Below are 18,907 nucleotides of genomic sequence, written 5' to 3' on the forward strand. Positions count from 1 at the left end.
AATAAGTGCAATCAACCATGAAGATACAAACTCAGAACAGAAATAATCCTGCAAATAAACCTTTCTAAAGTGTTGCATTTCATTAAATGGCCACGGTGCAGGTGCACGTCCACCATTTTGGAGCCAGGATAGCAAACAGCTGGGTCTAAATGGAGGGGTACCAGGGTACTCATTTATAAAACTTTGTGTAGGATTCACGTTAAAATCTTTTGTAAGGATGACACACAGGAAGTTCTTACGCACAAAAAGTATTTTAGTACTATAAATAGTCAGCGAAACGTCTCGCATTAGTATTCATTTAGACTTACTGCATGAAAACGATCAGTGACGTCGACAAAAACTGCTGAAAAATACATTTCACACCGTGTAATATAGATGTTCTTGTTGGGGAGGTGGAGACAAATTAATAAGATTGTATGGTGTCAGCGGGCCTTACAGTGGCAGCATGTGGGGCCAATGTGAACGCTGCTGCCTCAGGTCAGCACGTCACCAAAATGAAAAATAAGCGGTCCAAAAAGTGGATGACAAAATGCACTTTTTCAATTTAAATCTTTTCAATTTACACACGGCATCTATTGCATGTCTGTCCGTCCTGGGAGAGGGATCCCTCCTCTCAGTGGCGTGCACAGACATTTATAGGGGCAGGTGCTCAAGAGAAAAAAAAGGGGCACCTTCTGAGTCGTTGTGGCGGTCGCGCCGAAATTGTGCGCTCCGAAATTGTGCGCAAAAATTTGCCGGATAATGGCGGATTTTGTTACGTTTCTTTTTGGTTTCTTTATTTCGGTGTTAGGGTTATGTTATTTAATTCTTATTTTTGCCTGATTTTACTGATTTATTATCAACATTTTTATTATTTTAACATTTATTTTTATTATTCTAAATGACTTAGGGGGGTCCAATCTGAAGCTAGGGGGGGATGAAACCCCCCCCCGGGATTGACGCCCCTGGTGGAACCGCCGGCTGCCTTAGTAGTGTGAGATTTATTAAAGGTACATCTTGTATGTCGTAATTGCATATATATTTATTTCAATAACCATATGCTGTCTGATGCAGATGCCTATCTAAAACAAATCAAATAGTAGGCTTACTAGCTTCTACACGCTAAAGCAACTGTAGTCAGGGATGCAAACTCATCAGGTATGAAAAAGGTGACAAGGATCCGAGCCCCCGACCCCACGGAATATCAGCTTTAAAATTAGGAATAACAGAGGATTTTAGCAGTCAGAACAACTAAAGCAGCAGGTAATAATAACAGAAACGCCAAAGAGTTACATCTAATAGAAATATATAAAAGCATTTATTTTAATTGTGTAGCAGTCAGTTTATAATTTTGGCAGCACTGTTGAGCATTTTGAAAATGTATTTTCACGCCTCTTAGTATTTTTATATTACTTTTCTACTTTCACTTGAGGAACATTTTGAATGCAGGTATTTTACTGTAACAGAGTATTCCTACACTCTGGTACTTCTACTTTTACTCAAGTACAATATCTGAGTACTTCTACTTTTATTAAGTACAATATCTGAGTACTTCTACTAAAGTACAAGATCTGAGTACTTCTACTTTTACTCAAGTACAAGATTTGAGTACTTCTACTAACAGCTGTTCACCAGCGGTGCAGTCTGTGCCACAGTGACTCCGCACAGTTAACGAACGCACTGTAGATAATGTAGCTGACCCTCATCCCGGAGCAGCAGAGTTCAGCCGGCCCGACAGGCAAGAAGACTCGAGCACACAGCTCGCGCTTCATATATTAAAAAATAACACCATGCGCGTCATGATGGCTCGCGACCGCAGATTATTTAGGCGATTAGATAAAATGTAAATTATATTTGACGCAACTTTAGTTACATTTCCATGACTTTTCCAAAACTTTGGGAAAAATATTGTTTTCCATAACTTTTCCAGGGCCTGGAATTTGCATTTTGAATTTCCATGACTTTTCCAGGTTTTCAATGACCGTACGGTACGAACCCTGTATAGTTTAGTTTGGCATCTGATTTAGGGGATTAAACAATACACTCGTTGTATTTGTTACCTGGTGGTTACTTACTTGGTCGTCACTAGGGCACTTTTAATCGTGTTGCTGCACCACACACCCGCCGTGGCCTGTCTGACTAAGTGACTGACTGTCAGCTCTGTGCGCTGCGCGTTCACGTTGAGAGCAGGGAAGGGAGGGGCTGCAGCCAGGGCACGTACAGGAGTGCCGCGGGGCACGCGTGGGGATGTTTGACAAAATTACAACGCGCATTTGGGGCATTGTTGTATATATTAGAAGCTTTTAATCCAGAATTGATCGATGTTACCATGAGCCACATACAGTACACTGTAATTTTTTTTTTTTAAAACTGTAAAAAAAGAACTTTCAAAAGGTCACATTGCTGTCAGAGGGCAAAACGGGCAGGTGCTCAAGCACTACCTAGAGTCTATGTGTGCACGTCTCTGCCTCCTCTGTTGCTCTCCCTGAGGTTTCTCCCATGTTTCCCTTTAAACTGTGGGTTTTCTCTGGAAGTTTTTCCTTGTACGATGTGAGGGTCTAAGGACAGAGGGTGTCGTATTGTCATACTGATATTCTGTACAAACTGTGAAGTCCACTGAGACTAATGTGTGATATTGGGCTATATAGATAAACATTGATTGATACACATACATGCTTGTGAGTGTTTGCGAGGATAACTCAAGATGACATCATTTTGCCTTCTTTTTTAGAAATGATAGTAAACCAAATGCCTTCAAGTAGTGTTTGCAATTATGTATAAAAACAATTGGGACTTTCAATTTATAAGAAATGTACATAGGATATAACCATGTTCTGGATGTTAGTTAGGCCTGTCCCAGTGTCTTTAGGCGGATATGCTGATGATAGTCAGTGACAGTCTTAAAACATCCTGAGACACCACCCACCTGTCACTCAAAGCAGCCATACCCCCCCAATTGAATATATACATATATATGTCATTGCCACAAAAGAACCAATAATTGAGCACCAACAATGAATCACTCTGTACAGTACAAGTACCCTTTATTTTAACCCAAGTTGGTTGATATTATTTATCCTTGCAGCGAAACCTGCATGTGTGTGGAGAATTAAGAATCCTACAATATCAAGCTTGACTCACACATCATTTCTACATAACAGGACTTTAAATTAAACAGTTCCTGTCTCTACACCATGAACCACCAGACTCCTGCGCTAGTATGCGATGGCTATCAGTAGATATAACTTGTGACTATTTTAAGCAAGGTTATCATTTCAAGAAAGACAATGTTAAACACTGAACACAAGGTGTCAAATAAAATAGAAATCTTTATTAAACAGACCTGAACACAACATCTGTTCTTTTCTAATTAGATGGACTATAACTTAAGATAGGCAGGTGTTTCTTATTTCATGTCCTCATGACATTCACTGGCGAGCACAGCATCTTCTCAGTGTTCACCTGTAACACCATATTTAAGGGGGAATGTTATTTATCCAACGATCACATTGTCGTCGTCTGCAAACTCATAGTATGGAACCTCCAGGTTCAGGGGGGCGGGGCCTTTCCTGATGCGACCCGAGGCATCGTAGTGAGAGCCGTGGCACGGGCAGTAGTAACCTCCGTAGTCGCCAGCGTTGGCGATGGGCACACAGCCCAGATGTGTGCACACCCCGAGGACGATGATCCATTTGGGGTTGAGTACCCTGTCCTTGTCGTGCTGAGGGTCTCGCAGCTCTGCCACGTTCACCTCGGCTTCGGCGGCGATCTCCTTTTCTGTGCGGTGACGGACGAAGAGTGGCTTGCCTCTCCACTTGAAGGTCATGTTCTTGCCCTCGGGGATGTCGCTCAGCTTCACTTCAATCTGGGACAGGGCCAGGACGTCAGCAGAGGCGCTCATGGAAGAAACAAACTGACTGACCACTGTCTTGGCAGCGTAGACCCCCACTACGGTTGAGGCGCCGGTGACAAGGTACGAGAAGGTTCTCCTGGACTCACTGCTCTCCTGGGAGGACTTGCCTGGGTCCTGCACCTCTGGACGCCTATAGTCAGTGAAGTCCGGTACCCTGACATCTGTGTGGGCAAATCGGACTCCTGCACAGCCTGCAGACAAAAACAAACAGTTCATCAGTTATAGCGCATTTCCACTGCAGCACGTACACTGTTAGCCCGGAATTCATATCTAATTAAATAATGAATTACAAATTACTGACATTATTTAAGTTTCATTGCATTACTATCAAATGTAAGCTTATTCTACTTGCTGACTACCAAATGTAAGCATATAATACTTACATGTGTTAGTTAAGCAATGTGTCAATAATTTTAAGTTAAGTCACTTCACATTATTAAGTTTTAGTCATGTTCGCAATGCATTATGGGAAAGAGAAGGATCTTTTAATGTGCCGCAGCCACATTTCCAGCTCGCAATTTCTCAGTCGGACGCAACCCCACTTTGAACGACGGACTTGCACCCTTTCACCGCGCTGTCTACGCTTCCAAAGGAAGGACGCTGCACGGCTGCCTTATCTACTGAATCTGGTGAGTGATTTAGCTAACAGGGCTTGGTTGAATTCTCGTACTTTTGGGTGTAACACAGCCACAGGAAGTATCAACTGGCGGGAACACGGTGTGGGCTTCTCTCGCATTGTTTCAGTACTTGTTAGAGGAAAATAAAATGTGAACAGACTTTGACAGTTACAGGTAAATTCGAATAATGCTGCCGTTTATTTTCTGAATTAAAGTTCCATTCGTTGGTGCGCCGTGGAACGGACTTTTTTATTTTGGCGGAAGCATTACGATCATTTTTAAGTCAATTAAATCATTTTAAAATCGATATTATGAATAATTTGTCTGTTTTTTTAGTATGTAGCCGTGTAATAAGCGGTATAATGTGCTGCTAGGTGGACATTAGGGTGGGGGGGGATCCCCGCAGTGTGATCATGGAGCCCGCGGAGGGATCTAGATCTTAATAGCGACCGCATTAAGTGTTCAGTTGATTTACCTCACTTAACTGCAGCACTTCTACGCTACTGCAGTCAGGCAATGTGTGTTTCCCTCGCTTTTGTTAACTTTTACTGAGCGATAGTAGGCTACGAGGTGCAGATAGTTTTAAACAGATAGTGCTGTACTTTTTTCACTTGTTCGTGTTCACTGAAAGACGTAGATTTTTTTTCACCCAGTTGCTGTTTTTGTCACCTTTCTTTTAGTCGTGTGAGTCGGACACCACCGCACATTAACGCCGGACGCTCGAACCCTGCCACAGGCTGTCTCAGGCTTCCATCATAGGGAGAGGAGGGTGGCGCTTGGACGGCTGCTTTGTGCTACTACATCAGGTGAGACGCCATTTAGCTAACATTAGCGACCACATTACGTTATCAGATGTTGTTGATTAACGTCCCTTAAAGGTGGGGTATGTAATTTATTTCAGAAACACTTAGTTATATTCCATGGAATGCTCTTAACATCCCGATAGCAATATGAAATGCTTTGACAATAAATACATACAAAATGTTCATCTGTGGAAGCCGTAGCGCTGTAAAAAGCACGACCAATCATTTTAGCCGGCCCGGCTAAAATAGCTGGATGGCCTACCTGCCTGTCAGCCTGAGAGGGGTCTGCCTGCAGGTTCCACTCTCAGGACACCTCCACTCTCACGGAGGTGATGAGTCCGCTCACCATGCACTTTGGGTCGGCAAGCCTTTTGAACCCCCCATCCTGGTTCTCGTAATAGTTGACTTAGCCATTTTTCGCTCAAACCATGGAGGAATGTAACGGGAGTTAACAGGGGACTCTGCCCGCCTCACGAGTGCCTATTTTCGGACACTTTTTGTCACTTTCCCCCGGTTTTTATTAATTTTTCGGCTATTTCAACCGGTTCCTTCTAACGGGGACATAGCCCGGTCTCGGGTGTCCCCCCACGGCCTGTGTCCAGCCGTTCCCCCCACCCCCACCACTCATCCATATATTAACCGATTTTGATAATTCTTGTTGCATTTGTGTCCTCTCTTCTCACTGATCGAATGGCAAACGCGACCCACCATCGGAGGGCCTCCACCGGCCTAGTGCCGGTGTCCTGGCGGTCGGTTCCTCCGAACTGCGGGTTCGACTCTGATGGCCGGGAGGGTGTGCTGCGTCTCTTCCCGGGCCGGGCCGATATGAAGCGTGACCAAGACGCATCGTCTGACTCGGGGGTCCCACCACGGGTCCCGCAGCGGGGTGGAGGTTCCAGGCTGAAACCTCCCCAGGTTTGTTTGTCCTTTTGTGTTCTAAATGTAATGTTCATAAAATATAGTTATATCCTCATACCTACTTAAATATCTGATTTTATTAAGATATTACTGTGAGAAGTGCACAGAGGCATCTTGAAAAATCAGATGGTGAAGCAAGCAAAAGCTGTCTAAATAAAAAAAAATGCACTTATTTGTTTCACCAAGGATGATTTTATTTGACAGTTTTACATGGTTTGTTCTCTTTTGTGTTTCAGGTTTATTGCGAGTTCAACAGAGTGGTGGGGAAAAATCTCAAGGACAACTTCTTCGATGCACTTGACCGTTTCTCTCCGAGCCTGATGGACCTCTTTAGGAAGAAGAAGGGTGCCACTGGCCAATTTCTGTCTGAGCTAAGTCAGACAAAGGTGGGTTTCGGGGGACGGGTGGCGCAGTGGTCTGTGCATCCGATCATCAGATCAAGGGGGAGTGCTGGGGAACTCCAGTTCGAAACCCGCTCCTGCCACCACTGCGTCAGGCCGTTGTGTCCTTGGGCAAGACACTTCACCCGGATTTGCTCCTGTGGGTATTGTCCACAGTACATGTATAATACTAATGTGTACCTGTAAAAGCGCCTCGATGACCTCGAGGCGTGAAGATGGACGGTGTGGCGCAGTGCGCTGTGCAATGATCATCAGATCAAGGGGTGAAACCCGCCGCTGCTGCGTCTGTAAAGCCGGTGTGTCCTTGGGCAAGACACTTCACCTGAACTTGCTCCTGTGGGTATTGTCCACAGTATCTCATTGCATGTATCATATATGTGTAATGTGTGTATATGTAAAGCGCTTTGAGTCATTGATAAAGCGCTATAATAAATGTAAGGAATTATTATTATTATTTACTTAACATCTGTCTACCCAATCTCAGGCATGAAAACGGGTCAGGGGTGAAAAAGGTGAGAAGGATATTATCCCTCTAGGGGGGTCCGGGGGCATGCTCCCCCGGAAGAAAATGTTGAATATTCCATATTTTAAAGCATCAATCTGATGCATTTTTTTGCCAACCTGGGGAGAGCTGGAGAAACTTAACTTCAGCCATGAGTCAAAAATATTATGGCCTCCTTACTAAGTATTATCAGGGATGCAAACTCATCAGGTATGGAAAAGGTGACAAGGACCCGAGCCCCCCGACCCCACGGAATATCGGCTTTAAAATGAGGAATAACAGAGGATTTTAGCAGTCAAAACAACTAAAGCAGCAGTGTTAATTATAACAGAAACGCTAAAGAGTCACATCTAATAGAAATATATAAAAGCATTTATTTTAATTGTGTAGCAGTCAGTTTATAATTTTGGCAGCACTGTTGAGCATTTTGAAAATCTATTGTCATGCCTCTGTGCAAGGCTTAGTCTTTCTATCTTTATGGCATCTGGTGTAAAGTAACTAAATTCATAAACTCAAGTACTATAGCCTACTTGGGTACAATTTTGAGATACTTGTACTTTATTTAAGTATTTCAATGTTTTGCTACTTTGTTCTTCTTCTCCACTACAGTTCAGAGGTAAATGGTGTACTTTGACTCCACTACATGTATTTAATCCCTTTAGTTACTTCATAGATCTGGATGAATGATGTGAAATCTAATCAAGTGTTAAATCAGACTTTAGTTCCACCTGGAGTAAATCCACAAGCTACCCTGCAGTATACAAAGTCATTCAAACTAGCTGCACCTTCACCAGCTTTGAGAACACTTTCATGATCAATCATTATAAAACATATCATATATAGTATTCTGAAATCAACCAATCTGCACAGTGACTACTTTTACTGTCGCTACTTTCACTATATTTTGATGAGAATACTTTTCTACTTTTACTTGAGGAACATTTTGAATGCAGTACTTTTACTAACAGAGTATTCCTATTCTCTGGTACTTCTACTTTTACTCAAGTACAAGACCTGAGTACTTCTACTTTTACTCAAGTACAAGATCTGAGTATTTCTGCTTTTAATCAAGTACAAGATCTGAGTACTTCTACTTTTACTCAAGTACAAGATCTGATTAGGCCTACTTCTACTTTTACTCAAGTAGGCTACAAGATCTGAGTATTTCTGCTTTTAATCAAGTACAAGATCTGAGTACTTCTACTTTTACTCAAGTAGGCTACAAGATCTGAGTATTTCTGCTTTTAATCAAGTACAAGATCTGAGTACTTCTACTTTTACTCTAGTACAAGATCTGAGTGCTTCTACTTTTACTCAAGTACAAGATCTGAGTGCTTCTACTTTTACTCAAGTACAAGATCTATACTTATACTACCTCTGTTTATAGCCTATGAAAAAAAAACTATTAGAAAACGAAGGCTAAAGCTAACGTTAGCAGATAGTGACAATGTATGCTAGCTAGCTAGCTCAACGATAATATTGCGACAGAAAAACTTTTCAGTGCACATCACGCTCTGCGCTCCGACAGGGAGCTCTGCTCTGAACACCTGAACGGCCCGTTCTAACAGCTGTTCACCAGCGGTCCAGTCTGTGCCAGTGACTCCGGACCACACAGTTAATATTAACGAACGCACCCGTAGGTAATGTGGCTGCTGAAGCTAGACCATCATCGCGGAGCAGCAGAGCCGACAGGCAGGAAGACTCGAGCACACAGCTCGCGCTGCATTATAATATATAAAAAAAGAACACCATGCGTGTCATGATGGCACATAACAGCTCGCGGCCGCAGATTACTCCGGGTCCCAGACCCCCCCATACCCCAAAAATATTTTTATTGCAGATCTACATGAATCACACAAACGACCTATTTTGGATTCAAATGGCGAATTTCGCCGAAAGGTGAGTGATTTTCATGCCTGCAATCTCTTTCCTCTCTCCTTGTTCCTCTTCTGTCCCTTTGACTTCCTTCTCATCTCTTCTTTTCTCTCATTTGCTGCTCTTGTCCTGTCAATTGAATTGCATCTCTTCATGTGTCATTGTTTCCTCTTTTCCCTTGTTCATTTTGCTTTGCTCTCTTGTTTTGTTTCCTATTATATTCTTTGGTCAAGAAGAAATTATGTTCTCTCCCTTTTCTATTCTCCCATCATGTCATCTCCTTTTGTCCTCTCCTTTACTTTCAAGTATATTTGCAATAAAGTAATTGTGTAGAGTTTGTAGAATGTATTTGATGAATATATGACCATTCTTTGTTATCTCCACTATATTCCAGACCACTGAGCCAACAGACATCAGATGCCTTTGTGTTCGGGGACTGCCAATCATCTTGGGGGATGAGCCTTCTGCCTTCTTCAAGACCTGCACCGTAAGTGACTTTAACCCTTGTGTTATGTTCACATTTTGCACCCTTTGGTAATTTTTGGGTGAAATTGACCCGGGACATTATTCAGTTAAAAAAAATACGGAACTAAATTTAACTTACACTATTCCTTATATATATATATATTGTCTTTAACTAATTCACCAACAATATAAATGAAATATGATATGTTTTTTAAATATGTATGATGCTTTTCATTATAAACAGTGGAAGCTACTTTTTGGTGGACGATGTAGAATTATATGTCAATCTCTTTATTTCTCTGTTAGGATGCGGCTGATAAGGAGGTGTACAGTCAAACTCCACTGGGAATCCTGTGTTGGAGAAAATCCTCAGCTCAACCCATCCAGTGTGGCAATCGTCTTGGAGGGGAATGTGGTGATGGATGGACCGGCTAACCTGCCTCAGGCCTTCTGTGTCCTGTTCAGACTCATTTATGCCCTGCAACTGGAGTACCCAAAGTGCATGAAAAACACTTTCCACTTTGCTCAGCAGGTGATATTAAAACTTGGTAAAGTTGAGCTGGCACCCAAAATTCAGACTTTGAAAAATCAGCTTACATTGTGAAACGGGGTTCTGAAAAGTTGGCTACTGTTACATATGGCAAGTATTTAGGCTTCCATATTGCATTTTGTTGTTGTTGCACGTTTGCACTGTTTGACCTATTAAGCTTGTTGGCATTTCCATTTGTGTTTTATTCTATAAACTACTGACAACATCTCTCCCAAAAGTCATTTATTTGCAGAAAATTACAACTGGTCAGAATAACAGAGAAAATGCTGTGTTTTCAAACCTCAAATAATGCAGAGAAAACAAGTTCTTCATTATTAAACAACACAATACTAATGTTTGAACTTAGGAAGAGTTCAGAAATCAATATTTGGTGGAATAACCCAGATGTTTCAATAACAGCTTTCAATGCGTCTTGGTTGCTCGCCACCAGTCTGTCACATTGTTGCTGGGTGACTTTATGTCTCTCCTGGCAGACAAACTCAAGCAGCTCGGCTTTGTTTGATGGCTTGTGACCATCCATCTTCCTCTGGATCACATCCAGTGGGGTTCCAACTGTTCCATGACAGGGTCTTGATCTGGTCTTCCTCCATTCACACCTGAATTGAGCTGAGGGTGGGTTTATCCAGCAGGACAATGCTCCATGCCCAACAACCAGGTCAATCCAGATGTGATCCAGAGGAATGTGAATGGTCACAAGCCATCACTCAAAGCCAAGCTGCTTGATTTTTTGTGCCAGGAGTGGCTTAATAAGTGATCCAACAGCGATGTGAAAGGTGTTGCAGAGCAGCCAAGACGCATGAAAGCTGTGATTGAAAATCTGGGTTATTCCACCAATTACTGATTCCTGAGCCCTTCCTATGTTAAAACATTAGTATTGTGTTGTTGAAAAATGAATTTTAAATTGTTTTCTTTGCACTATTCGAGGTCTGAAAACACTCCATCTTTTTTGGTTACTTTGAACATTTGGTATTTTTTGTAAATAAACGCTCTAAATGAGAATATTTGGAGTTTGGGATAAATGTAGTCAGTCATCAGAGGAACTGATAATTGTACAGGGGTCTCTTAATTTTTTGAGAGCTCTACATAAATATATAGATCTATATATCTATTTTTATAGATATAACTATATATATATATATATATATATATATATATATATATATATATAGAGAGAGAGATTGCTATTGTTTCATGTGAAAAATGTTCTCAGGAAAATGTATGGTACAATATTTTTGCCACAGTTTGTATAGGAAGCTCAATTTCATTGTATCCAAATGAAACACTCAAGTTTTAATAAAAGGTAAAACTTTATTTTTGTGTCTTTTTTCTTTTTTGTAGATGACGGAATAAAAAATATAAATACGAAATGTAACCACTTTCAACTAAAAATTCTAAGTTAAATAATTGGAAAAAACCAATTGATATTACACAATATTTTAAGTAAAATCAACTTCACATGAAGTGCATTGTACTTCAAATAACAATTCCAGTCCTTGAATAATTTAAGTTAAATTCACTCAAGTTTTCCTAATGCGTTACTTAAAAAAAAATAGAAAGTGGTTAACTTAAAAATGTAAGTAAAATCAACTTGACATGAAGTGGATTGTACTTCAAATAACAATTAAAGTCCTTGATTAATTTAAGTTTAATTTACTCAAGTTTTCATAATGCTTTACTTACATTTTTAAAGGCAACCACTTTACGCTATTTTTTAAAGTAGATTCAACTTATCCGGGCTTACAGTGTAGCACGGTTTAACCTGTTAAACCCCGAGCCTGTTTTTCAGGTCTCAGGCTCGAAAATGACATTCCTAGAACAAATCACCATATCTTCCCTTCTTAACCAGTTAAGCCCGAAGGTCCCCCCAGTGGACCCCTCCCACAGTTTTTTTTTTCTCACATGTCTCAGGGCTTCTTAACATTTATGAAACTATTAATGTTTCATACCCTTTTAAAGGTAAGAAACTCCGCTAACTGACAATAAGAACAATTGTTAGCTAAAAAAAACACAAGAGTAATACCAAGCCTTTGAATTAGCATTGAGCGAAAAAATGCTAACTAATGCTAACGCTTTTTTACACACAACACACGGTAGAAATGCCCTTATTACTATCTTAACTGCACAAACAAGATATACGATTTAAAGCTGAGACTCCACAGATTCCACACATGTAATGTCATCACTGTAAGACCTCGAATTCCTGGAGCTATCAGCCAGAAAAGAGAAAGTAAACAACATCCGGTTCCAAAAATATTACAATAATTACGTCTTGCCTTTTTTGATTTGTGATCAAAAGTTGTGTTCAACGGAATAAAAACGCATCTCAAGGTTAATCCAATGTCTTTGTGTCACGTATAATTTTTTACTGATAATCAATTATCATATTTATGGCAATATACTCGGTATAAAGTATTGCCGTCCAGGCTTGCACTTTCAGATATGCTTCGTTTGCTTCTCTATTACGTCCGCTATGGTAATGTTTACATAGATTTGGGAACTGCCCATCAATTCTATTGGTTCTGATGGTTAAGAAAAAGGTGTAAATCACACGAATCGACCAATGGGTTCCAGAGATATGGTCCTGCGTAAATTATAAAGAATGGCAGCCAACTTAAGTACATTACGCAGCCGACTTCATTTATTGTTTACAGCGTAACGAAGCAGGTATTGCAGCAGGACCCAGAGTGCACGGAGCACAGAGCGGACAGCAGATAACGGAATTGCAGTTTTATTGCTTATAGATTATCAGAACATTTCAAAGGGGACACAGCCCCATTGGATATTAATCTATGGATTAACTACATCATCGTTTTTATCGTTTTAATGCCATTGAAGACCAGTTTAGACCAGACAACGAGGAAGGTAAGTCATTGTTAGCCTAGCGCATTAGCTCTAGCGCCATTTGTTTTGATGTACGTTTTTGTTGATAACGTCGCGAGTTTGTATCTTTCAGTGTTGGGCTGTTCAGGTGGGCACCGTTAGATTCTGTGTCTCCTTGCGATCATAAACAATGTGTTGGATGTGCAGCTAGGATAAGTAATAAGGGAGCGAGGAGTGATTTTCAGTGCTGTAATAGGTTAGCATTTTTCGCTCGGGGCTAATTCAGAGGCTCACTGTAAGAGTAAGCCTATGTTTTATTTTATTTTATTTATTTCTTTTCACAACAGTTGTATTTGGATGGAATGAATACCTATAGTGATAATTCAAAGTAATAAAATGATTTTTACAGTGAAAAAGTTCAAATGGAACCGATGGTTCCCAAATTACCCAGAGGTGAGTCCGCTTAGACTTTATTTTTCTAAATCTCTCTAAAAAGGTCAAATTTCACTTGTTTTGCATCAATCTTGATACAGGGTACTTATTATATGTTATAGTTTGGATTCCTAAAGCTTTTAGTCTACTAACCCATCATGCAAGGGTGGTTTTCACGATAAGTAAAGGTTTTTTTTTTAGGTGGACATTATAATTTACATGTTTTTACTATGTTCCATCTGAATTTACTTTAAAATAAAAACATCTATATTGATTCTGACACTTCTACATCCAACTCACAGATGTAACCTTGCTTTGAGAAAAATAATTATTCATTTACCCCTTTTAGAAGTGAAGATATATCATTTGTTGTGTTAGTGGCATTTTCGAGCCTGAAACCTGAAAAACAGGCTCAGGGTTAAAGGGTTACATTAATAATCTTTTTTCTCAAAGTAATGATAAACCTGTGAGTTGGATGTAGAAAAGTTAGAATCAATATAGACGTTTTTTATTTTAAAGAAAATTCAGATTGAACATGGTAAAAAACTGTAAATTATAGTGTCCGTCCAATAAATATGTTTCACTTATAGTGAAAACTAACCTTGGATGATGGGTTAGTAGACTAAAAGCTTTAGGAATCCAAAGTACAACATATAATAAGTACTCTGTATCAAGATGGATGCAAAACAAGTGATATTTGACCTTTTTAGAAAGATTTAGCAAAAAAAAAACCCCTCGTCTGGGGCCATTTGGGTGGATTTTCCATATCTCTAGCCCCCCTTGCTGGATTTTGACACGTGACATCTCTTTCTGACCGTCAGAGCCAATGGAATCGAGGGGAACTCCCACCTAGTCCTTATTTGGTAATGTGTGTAGCCTCATCCCAATACCCCTCCTCGACTCCTCCTTTCCCTCACTCGCGTCCCTTCCTTGCATCTTAGCTCCGCCTCCGTAAAATGCGAGCGAGGGACACGAGGAGGTGACGCGAGGACAGAGGAGTCCTCAGGTATTAATTGGGATGTCCTCGTTCACTCAAACGTCACTCTTAAACGACGTCTGTTAATGATGACATGTGCACAGCTGTATCCCCTCTCATCGGGCTTAACTGAATAACCCTTTAGAACCGGCCCATTTCTGGTTAAATATTTATTTAAATGAATGAATCTTTCTCTTGTTAGTCAAGGAATTCAATGTATGATGGTTGGTCCTGCTTTTGTGTTCCATTTTGGTGTAAAATGTAGCCTACATTTAAATAAAAATATAATTATAGTAACGTGAAAGCCTTTTAGAAATGAATTGCACATAATAATTCCCACGGAGCTGTGAGCACTTATACATTTATGTGACGCTTTTCCACTCATCTTCCAGTTGTGGGTTTTCCTCTGTTGAAATGGACCAGCTGTGAAGGTGGGGGCGGGGCTTTTATACGCAAGTAGTGAAAACACTTCCGCGTAGTCTGCTCTCGTGTATCCTCCCTTTCGTCTCCTCCCGCACCCCTCCTCGACTCCTCCGTGTGCATTTCAGCTATTGGGACGTCCTTCAAAATGGCGTGTCTTGATCGATTTCCGGGTCAAGTCCCGGAGGAGGGGAAGAGAGGAGTTGAGGAGGGGTATTGGGATGAGGCTTGTGTGATAGACTGCTGCATAGCCAAGACCGGAAGAAGCAGCCACTCTGGTGGCTACCATTAGCAGCTAACGTTTGCTCTGCGATTTTTACATAAAAATGGAATTATGGATTATAAATGAAATAATTTTTTATACAGAGATGTTAAAAACCTATGGATTAACCGATTCAGCCGCATTTTTTCTCGTTTTAATGCCATTGAACACGTCTTTTGATCAGATTGACAGCTACGGTGAGACGATCTCCCTAGAAGCGCCGTAAAGGTACGTGTTGTGATGTCTGTTTGCTTCCCCTGTCGGGAGTTCAGATCACTCAGTGATGATACTATATACCTAAATAATCTGTGGAACCTCATCTTTAATCGGATATCTTGTATGTGTAGCTACGATAAGTAATAAGGGTACTTTTATCTTGAGTTCTGAGCCAATGTCCATTAGCATTTTTCGCTAAGGGGTCATTTAGATGCTTCATATGAGACTTGTGTTTTGTTTTGGTAAAAATGGTTTGTATCGTCAGTTAGCTGAGATTATTTCCGTTAATCTGGTATAACCAGTGTGAGAAAAAGTTTTTAGAGAGTACTTGTCCATGGACAAGTGAGTTTGGCAATTTACTTGTCCGAATACATTTTTCACTTGTCCAGAATGGACAAAAATTGGGGCCACTGGAATCTTCTTCTTCATCATCATATTTTACATTTTCCCACGGTTTTTACGACACCGCTAACGTAAGTGAGCGGTTACATTTTACTGCATCACACAAAGGGTTGGGTATCGTTTGGATTTTAACGATTCCGGTTCTGCTTTTCGATTCCGGTTATTTTGGGTTCTCGATTCAGGTTCTTTGAGAGGGTAAATAAGTCCCATGACAAACTGGGAGAAAAATATATTTATGAAAACATTAAGTCAAATCTGTATTCCTATTTACAAATCACTTCATACTGTTTAATTTCTTACGGTTATTGAATACAATTATATATAATCTCTGCATTGTTTAGTTAGTTCTAAGTGGTGCAGTTTGAGAATGTACAATTGGCCCAGTCTCCTCTGATGTTACACTGCAACCTGCCTGTGAGACAGAGTCCAACCACACATGTCCAACACATAGGACATAACCTAATAATAATACATTATATGTATAGCCTATAGGCCTAGCGCTTTTCTACAACTCAAAGACGCTTGCACGCTTACACATGTCCTGCAATACACATGCTGCACCTGCTCACTGTTTGTAAAAGAAAATAAATAGTATTTTCATTTCAATAATGTACTTTCTATACCCTGCTTCATAAACAATACTGACATCCCTGTGCTCCTCCGAGTCTGGGGGTCCGGGGATGTGAGGACAGCGCGAGGACACAGACAGGGAGGTTGCTTTACTTCATAAAGGAAATGGCGGTCAATATTAACAACACAGGAGCTAAAACACTTAATAACCTTCATTATGTGTTAAAGAAAGAACATAAGAAAGTTTGACAAAGATGAGGCTGTTAAACGGGCAGCGGATCTGCTGTGTGTAGAAAGAGAGAGAGAGACGCTGAGCTGCACCATGCAGTGATCAGCTGATACGGAGCATAGAGAGAGAGAGCTGCGGTCCGCGGGGCTCGGCCTCGCCTCCTGTCCTCACAACTCTTATTAATCCCGGGACCGGACAATTGTTATTTGTTCCTACTCGGAACCGAGTTTTGCTTCCCAACCCTGCCACTGTGCTACACTTCCCACCCCGCCCCCGTCTAATTGTACAGAAAGCGGCGAGATGCATTTCCTTAGGAATTGACAAGCAGAACGGAAACTAACATTTCTAAACGAACAATGGCGGACACGTCAATTGAAAGATCTACTTGTCCGATATTGTAAATAACACGTCCCGGACGGTGGGACGTGTACTTTTTCGCACACTGATAACACATTAATAGGTTCTTAAATATTAAGATCCCCTGAGACACAGTGTCGTGGAAAAAAAAAACAGGGTCCCCTGGGTTTTCTGAATGGAGCTAACGCAGTATATGCTCCGACCGTCCACACTCACAACAACAGCCTACAGACATAAATAAAGCAGCGACTGTATTCGCCATGACACAGACAGTCTGTGGTTTGTACTTGTTTCACTTTTGTCTAGTTTCTGAACAGATATGAGGAGCTGTGGCTCTGGTGCTAACAGCTAATGTTGGTCTTGTGTTTTCGCATTGAAGATGACGCCACGGCTTCGCCTACACTGCGTATACTACCCCAGTTCCTAAACTGTAATGGAAACGCAGCATAAAGTGAGCCTGGCCTACCAAGGACTAACTATACCGTACGAGGCCCTGCAGTGGAAATGCGCCATTAGAATGCTTAGGTCAGAAAACATTAATGGTGCAAGATAGTGATGACAGAAAGTGAAAGGCAACACAAGATTTGACAGCCTAAAACATTTGTATGCATCTAAAATGGAAAACCTTAAATAAATCTCAACTATACAATCAATGTAGTCAGCATCTTAAATATTTCTAGTGTTCACTTAAGATGTGACTAAGCCACATGATGTGAAAACTCTGTAATACAAGTTTATTCCGATTATAAAAAAAAGTATTTAATCAAATTTACCATTCACATCAAATATTCATCCAAACTATATTTTAGAGCAAACAAATCAAGAAAATTGTCAGATTAAATAATATTGAAATGTATTAGTAGATTCAGCCTTATACACACACAAGTCCATGAAGTATAGGCTGACATGTTCAAATCATCGTGGATGGACATGTTGTTGGTTTGATGTTAGTATGAACCGCATTATCTTATCAGCACACAGACATTTGGCCCTGCAACATTAAGAAATTATTATTTATAAATACGCATTTAAATCTGGCAGCTTTACAATAGAAGCCTGGGGGTAAATGCCTTGTGGAAAGCTTGAATTGTCTAAGCAGCTGAACAGCGTGTGAGCCACATAACACAGACTAAGAATAGAGAGCATATCTTGAAGAGTCAACAGAGGAACATACAACTACACGAAGGACATAAGGAAGGACACAGACCACAGTCAAATATTCTCTGGATATAGACATGACAATAGTGAAGTAACAAAGAAATATATCAATGTTAAAATCATTATTCAGCTTTGACCATCTTACTCGGACTACAACATTATTGTTACCGATTACAAAACAAGTCACTGTGGTGTTCCGGGGACACCGGAAGTAGTTACCGGAACGACAGCTAACGTTACCGTTACTATATCAGGTTGATACGGGCAGACTGTCCAAACCACACACTTTATGTTCTGGTCCACAAATCGGCGGTCAGTCTTAAACAGGAGTAAAGTAAAAGCCACTCAAAGTTGACCTACGCTGCTCGTTAGCCACCTAGGCTAACAGGATGCTCGCCTGCGGTGAATAGTAGCTTAGCCAGTAAAGTTATGGCCGGCTAACTGGCTGGTCCTGTTAACGGTGTTAAATAGGACATAACCTCCCGTTGCAGCACATGGCTCTTGTCATAAGCTTCCCATTCACACGGTAAAACAACGGAAGGTTGACTTAGTCAGCCAACGCTAGCAGTCAATGACTTACCATTGATGCTAACAGTCACAGCAGGGCCCGTCTTAGGGCTTTGGCCGCTGAGCGATTCGCGGCACAGGAACTGTTTTTTCGGGTCTAACAAAATCTTCTCTCCCTTTACCACGACCCCGGGTACCAGAGCTTTTAGAGGACCAGCAACAGCAACAGCTGTTGCCTGCATGTAAGGGGAAAATGCCCCTGACCGGGCAGCAAGAGACATCATGTCTGCGCCGAACTGCTGCTGACCTTGTGACGGGTTGACTGTGAATCCAAAGACGTCAACTGACCAAGAGCAGTGACGTCGTACGTAATGATACGTAATCGGGACCATACTACTTGTTTTTCTAAATGCCCTTTTTCTAACTAAATACTGAAAGTGTATAGATGAAATGGAAAACATATTTTGTTATTATTATTCATAGATTTAATTGTTTTCAATAAAGTTATCTCTATTATAAAAAGTATGTGGACAAA

General features: G+C 40.8%; 1 protein-coding gene across 1 annotated transcript; it reads right to left on the reverse strand.

The window, feature by feature from the left end:
• Positions 1-2,998: 2,998 nt before the first annotated feature.
• Positions 2,999-18,718, reverse strand: LOC117554656 (cytochrome b-c1 complex subunit Rieske, mitochondrial). The gene is made up of 2 exons (XM_034229127.1): positions 18,446-18,718; positions 2,999-4,083 (listed from the first exon to the last, which is right to left on the reverse strand). Exons 1-2 carry the CDS (start codon positions 18,654-18,656, stop codon positions 3,473-3,475), a joined length of 822 nt encoding a protein of 273 aa, XP_034085018.1. The 5' UTR covers positions 18,657-18,718; the 3' UTR covers positions 2,999-3,472.
• Between the last annotated feature and the right edge of the window lie 189 nt (positions 18,719-18,907).

The sequence above is a fragment of the Gymnodraco acuticeps genome, unplaced genomic scaffold (genome assembly GCF_902827175.1).
Source record: "Gymnodraco acuticeps unplaced genomic scaffold, fGymAcu1.1, whole genome shotgun sequence".
NCBI lineage: Eukaryota > Metazoa > Chordata > Actinopteri > Perciformes > Bathydraconidae > Gymnodraco > Gymnodraco acuticeps.

Bases quoted from the DNA above. Each gene is read 5' to 3' on its own strand.
- LOC117554656 (XM_034229127.1), bottom strand. From the start codon at position 18,656: ATGATGTCTCTTGCTGCCCGGTCAGGGGCATTTTCCCCTTACATGCAG. The intron at 4,084-18,445 runs GTAAGTCATTGA...TTTTGTCTGCAG, and splicing joins TGTGACTGTTAGCATCAATG to GCTGTGCAGGAGTCCGATTT.